The sequence below is a fragment of the Citrus clementina genome, unplaced genomic scaffold, assembly GCF_000493195.1.
Source record: "Citrus clementina cultivar Clemenules unplaced genomic scaffold, Citrus_clementina_v1.0 scaffold_8, whole genome shotgun sequence".
Taxonomy (NCBI): domain Eukaryota; kingdom Viridiplantae; phylum Streptophyta; class Magnoliopsida; order Sapindales; family Rutaceae; genus Citrus; species Citrus x clementina.
In genome coordinates, this window is record NW_006262022.1 from 2666595 (window position 1) to 2672637 (window position 6043).

The following is a 6043-nucleotide window of genomic DNA, read 5'->3' on the forward strand; positions in this document are numbered from 1 at the left end:
TTTTAATAATAATATTATTATTAACAATCATTTTTATAATAATAAAAATCACAAATAATGATGATGATGATAGTTATTATTATAATTAACTAAGGATATTTTAGTAACTTGTAATAATTTAACTTATTTCAATTCTAATTCCAAGATAAAATAAACATATCAATGAGATTTCAGTCAATTCTCATTCCGATTGCTGCAGCTCAAGTAAACAACTTATTTATTCTTATTTCTCATTTACATTCCAGCTCATTTCTATTACAATTTGTTTGGATGCCAGCTCATTCCGGTTACTAACAAGTAAACGCAGCATTAATGCATTATGGACTAATTTGTTATATTTGTAAATTTTACAACCAAATTTGATAATTCTAAAACGTTTGAACATTTTCTCGGGAAAATATTTTCGACGTTCTGCAGAAAAAGTACTGGAGTTCTGTTAACCTGTAACCGTGTTTCAAAAACAGAGAAAAGGAATGGCGGGAGCAGAGGGATTCGTTGAAGCAGACAATGCAGAGGCAATTATCATAAGAATCGAACACAAATCTCGCAAGATCGAAAGCCTACTAAAACAGTAACATTTTTTCAGCCTCTCTATTTTTTCGAATTTTAATTTTAAAAAACCCTAACTTTTACTATAATTCTTGAATTTTGATATCAGGGGTAAGCCAATAGAAGCTCTTAAAACAGCCCTTGAAGGCGCTCCTCCTAAAACTCAAGATGAGCGATGCAAGGTTCTATCTTTACTGTTATCTTCATTTTTTTTTAATGATTTCTTTTTGGTGGGATGATTATTGTAATTAATCAAGTGAACTGTGGGGGTGGTTTTGCAGTCAGCAAATTGGATAGTTGTTCACAGAGCACTCATGGCTATAAAAGATGTGGATTTCATGTTCTCTTCTTTGGATCCTGAGTACTATGATATCCTCATGAAGTATGTCCATTTGATTATCTAATTTAGTTCACCAAATTATGATTCTAGAGTCAATTTTCTATCTAATTTTGTCTTCTTTGTAGTTTCCTTAACCCCATTTATGTTTTTGTAGGTAGTTCTTTTAATAATTCTTTCTTTCATGCACTAACTGTAGCTTGACTTGACAATTGACAAATTTTAGCTTTCATTTGATGCTTTTGTTGATATGTTCTGTTGCAGAGTATATGGCATTATATTTGTTTTGCCCAAAGAGGCGTCTTACCTTGAAATTTACCAATTCTATGTGCTGGTCAGTTGTAGTAATCGTTTTGCTATGTGACAGTTGATCAAGTCTATAGTGACCATGTTGAATGTTATTACTATTTCAGTAGAAAAAAGTTGTGTACCAATCGAAATTTGGGGCTACAATGTCATCTAGTGTTTTCTGGTGTTTGCGATTGCAATGCTAAAGGTTGTGGAGGTTGGTGTTTAATATAGTTAGATGCAGTTCAGAAAGACCTTGTGGCAGAATAGGGATTTTGGTACTTTGTAATATGTGTAAATTTAAAAGTTACTGTTTTTCACGGAACTAGGTTCACATTGTCTAACTTCAATCAGGAGCTGTTTGTTGCATAATTGAAAGGTTTATGTTTTCCTTGAAAGGGAGGGAGGTTTTTAAACATAAGGCAGATTTTGGTTACATGAGAGGATTTGAGTTAGAGTTTGGGGATGACAAAACAAATAGAAAAGAATAGATCAATGCTTAGTTATCCACTCGAGGAATTAATCTTCTGAGATTTGGAGGCAGAAGGGGTAAAGTTGCATGGAAAAAGGAGGGAGAAGGCTAAAGTTTTTCTGGAAAAAGAAGGGACTAGTAATTCAAAATTTATATGTAATTAACTAAAGGGAGAATGAGCTGGAGTTTGGGAGTACTTCTACACTGTATGATGGATTAATTAAAAAATTTCAATAATCTTATTTCATATAGTTGACCAGCAAAAATTTAGGCCTGGATTAGGAATAATTAAAACTAAATCAAGGCAGCTAGCTGGAAAGAATATTTGAAGAGGATGAGTAAAACAGGCTGAACATGGCTAGAACAAGGACAAATGTGTCCTCAAGGTTTTCTATGGTATTATTTTAAAAATGTTGGGATATCATTAAAGGGGAAATTACAAAGGTCTGAAAATATTTTTATAGCAGAGGAATGTTAAGAATTTTAGTGATTGGACTCTCAGTTTTGTACCAGGATTGAAGAGATGTGGCTACACTGCCTTGAAACAGCAGAGTAGGAAGTCACCCGTTTTGAGTTGGTAACAATTAGTATATAGTTTACATTACAACTGGAAAGAGACGGGAGAAACGAAGCACTATTCAATTGACATAGGTGAATCTTCAGAGTACCATACCAAAAAACCAAGACCACCCAAGGAAATGGCTGAATTGGGACCTGTTAATCACTAATTTATAGTTGGTTGGGCATCTCCAATGAGGTAAACTTATTATCCTTGGGACATTAAGTATTGGTGACCCACTTGTATGTTGGAGAAAACAGTCATTGTGGACCATTGGGATTGCCACTGGAATGAGATATTTCTTGCTTGCTCTTTAGCATTTGTAATGGGTATTTAAAAAAAAAAAAATTCTTGTTAGTTATGGTTTTTCAAGGAGAGTGATTTGATACTTTGCTAGATTCTGGTGTTGACTTAAATATGCCCTTTATTTTATATATAAACTTTAGGGGTGATTCTTTCCACCATTTTTCAGGTTTCATGACCTTTTCTGAAAATTTAACCTATTTATCATGATTTACAGGTACCTCTATAGGGGTTTATCTACAGGTGATCGCCCCACCTGTGACCAGTGCCTGCGGATACATGAAAAGCTGACAGAGAAGGCTGGTTTGGGATGCATACTGCGCTGCCTTGCAGACACGGTGAATACAGTTTAATCTTCAGTACTCCTTACTTCTGAATATATGTATGTTCAAGGAATCATCTGTCAATGTTTTTATTCACACATGTATGAAGGAATGCTGTTTAGGTTAGGGTTCATCATTGTAATTGCAAGTTTTCAAACACATCATTGTAATTGCGGATTTTCAAATACACTATGTGCAGAAGTTTTCTAATTTTGGTTCAAAACACTTGCTCATTTGATATCAACTTCTTTGGTCTCTTATTTCCTTGAGCATCCTCAAATCCTCTTGCTGCAAGCTGCTTGTTTTTATTTTTACTTTTTATTTGATTTCCTTTTGGCCCATTACCTCTTGTGAAGCTGCTTCGCTTCTTGTATGTTTTTCCTTTAATGAGGAAATTCAGACTTCACTCTCTTGATTGTTGATTGTTTGGGCAATGAATATAATATAGCCTCTGATTTTAAGACGTAACATTGGAATCTTGGGTTGAATTGAAAGCTAGGAAGAAGCATCTTGAGAGCTGGTATTTGTCACATTGAGGTATTAGTTATTAGTTGAACCAACGCATGCTCAAAAATTCAAAGCTAAACCTTTCCGGGGATGCATTTGTCTCCTCCAACCTTCAAATGTGAACATAGAATAGATATTATATGCTGACAAATTTTTATATGTTATAATTTATAAATAAATATCAATACTCAATAGTTGTTTCTTAGGGAGGTTATGATATAATATAAAATCTTAGATGACCAGATTGAATGTTTATAAAAGTAGAAGATATTATAAAAATTGAGATAAAGATTTTGCCAGCTTGCTTGATAAAGAAGATCAAAGTAGAAAAGAATCTTATATTAGTCTCAAGGACGGACCCGAATCTTGAATTCTGGGTGTATAAAATGTCATCATCAATCAAGCTATGCAGCAGAGAGTATTTAATTCGTTCGAGAAGAGAGAGAGAGAGAGACAGGAAACTTGGACCCAGAAACGTCATCTTGAAGTTATCTTTATTTGCTTTATCATTCCTGATTTGTCAAGAATTGGCTTAAAATTTAAGCTCAGACGAAGGGAGAATTACAAGCGCTAGCCCTGCAATGATTTACATTATCATTCAAAATTAATACACACTCATCGTTTTTGGTAAAAATATGCTCAGTAGATCCGAGGACAAGTATTATGGTTTGTCGAATTCTGTATGTTATTACAATTTAGGCGAAGGGACACGTGCAATTGTCTTGCATATGCATCCTAGATATTTTTAACTCTGACTTTCTGAAAATAATAAAGGTCCGCAAGTACCAGTTGTAAAAGGGCCCTTAAATGGGGGGAGTGGGTGGCATCTAGACTTTCTGCAAACAATATTCTCCTCACATTTTGAAGCGCAGGTCCCCTCCCTCCATCCCTTCAATTATTGTCCTCGCAACAAGCCTTTTCACCTTTTATTATTTCTCCTCCCTTTCATTACCGTAGGACTACCTAACATTCCCATGTACTGCCGGCATCTTTAGCTCAGCTTTTTTTTCACCCGTGGTTCAATTATGATGCATGCCTAATACGTGTTAAATTTACCTCGTACTTAACGAATATTAACAAGAAAATATGAATCTCTTTTCATGTGTAAGTCATCCGGTGTTCGGCAACTGCATTAGACCCCAATTAATCTGAATTCAGAGTTTAGTCACAGTTAAAACTTTTTATTTCTTTTAAATGACGTGTTTAGTGGGGATTGAACCCGAGAGCTCTTCCCACAAATTAGAAAATATGAATCTCTCATCAGAATTAGAATTAATTCATTTTCAAGTGTGGTAAAAGAAGAGTGTTCAATGGAAGAAGTCTTGTACTTACAATGTCGAGTACAAGGGTTCGAGCCTCCATAAGAACATTATGGAAGTTAGTTTCAGTACTCTCTCAATTATTAACTAATTAAATTGAGACAATCTCTACTTTACGAAATGTGAGTGGAGTAGGCACCCCTCGAATATTAGAGATGATTTAAAGTATCAGGGCAAGTGCTTCAGTGGGTTAATATATGGCGGTGGTCTCAGTTGTTTAGTACGATTGTAAATATTATAATTGTAATATCTGATATAATATCAATAACAATATGTATATAACAGAATTAAAAAAAAAAGTGTCAATAGTTCTAGTGTCCAGCTGAAAAAAAAAATTGCAGTTAATTAACGGCATTCAGTGGGTTAATGCTTGTAGAAGCATTAATGCAGTATTATTAATGCTCTAATCATATGGCGTGGAATTAATATGCCCCCGCATTGTCATTTGCCACTTGCCACTCTTTCAACGGAGGATCCACCAAATACTTTGAAAACGAAGAAAATGACACATGCAAAGTTTCCAAATTTTCACCTGCATCCTGTTCACATTATTATTATTATTATTATATAGGGTAAATCTTAAATTGTTCCCTCGAAAAATGATAATTATAAATTTCTATTATAATAAAAAAATAAAGATAGATTAATAAAAATTATTATTATTATCTTGAAAAAGAAAAAAAATTAAAAATTGCCAAGAAAAAAAAAACCACCTCACTTTCACTTCGTGAATCTTTTTTTACCACATTAAAATGGTGTTGAAACTACAATTTTCTAATGCATAATCATAACTGTCCTTGGTCAGCTTCTGCTTTTGGTGAGTTTGACACAAAAGGTAACCCTTTTACTTCAACTCCAAGGATCATCATCATTCACCATCATTAAACAACTAATCCAATCAAAACATTACACAACTTTTCTATATCTCATTTACTTTTTTTTTTTTGGGAAATTTACAAAATTAGCCATAAAACTTTTACGTTTTTCAACTTTAACCCCCCAAAATTTTTTCTATCATAACTAGCCAAACACCTTATGTTTGGACTACATTACCCTCATCACTTTCATCAAATTTACAAAGCCATGCCACTTTTTCAAATTTACAAAGCCATGGCACCTGTTCCATTGCTTGTCGCGCATAAACCCACGGATTTTATGGAGTACATGATTTTGGATTTGATTTGTCTCGTCGTAAGCTTCGAAACGGTATATTATACGCCTAAAACGAACATATATAGCTCAAGTTATGGCTTTCGAAACATATATGAAATTTAGTGAGACAGGCAAGTGGGACAGGTGCCTGTCGCACATAAACGCACTGCATTTATGTGCGATAGGCACCTGTCCCACTGCTTGTCGCACATAAACTCACGGCGTTTATGGAAT

The 6043-nt window shown here is 34.2% G+C and overlaps 1 protein-coding gene across 1 annotated transcript; it reads left to right on the forward strand.

Moving 5' to 3' along the window:
* Nucleotides 1–382: 382 nt before the first annotated feature.
* LOC18035266 (actin-related protein 2/3 complex subunit 5A) lies at nt 383–3091 on the forward strand. The gene is made up of 4 exons (XM_006422885.2): nt 383–571; nt 659–731; nt 831–931; nt 2726–3091. The coding sequence occupies exons 1-4, from the start codon at nt 474–476 to the stop codon at nt 2859–2861; spliced, it is 408 nt and encodes a 135-aa protein (XP_006422948.1). The 5' UTR covers nt 383–473; the 3' UTR covers nt 2862–3091.
* The last annotated feature ends 2952 nt before the right edge of the window (nt 3092–6043 follow it).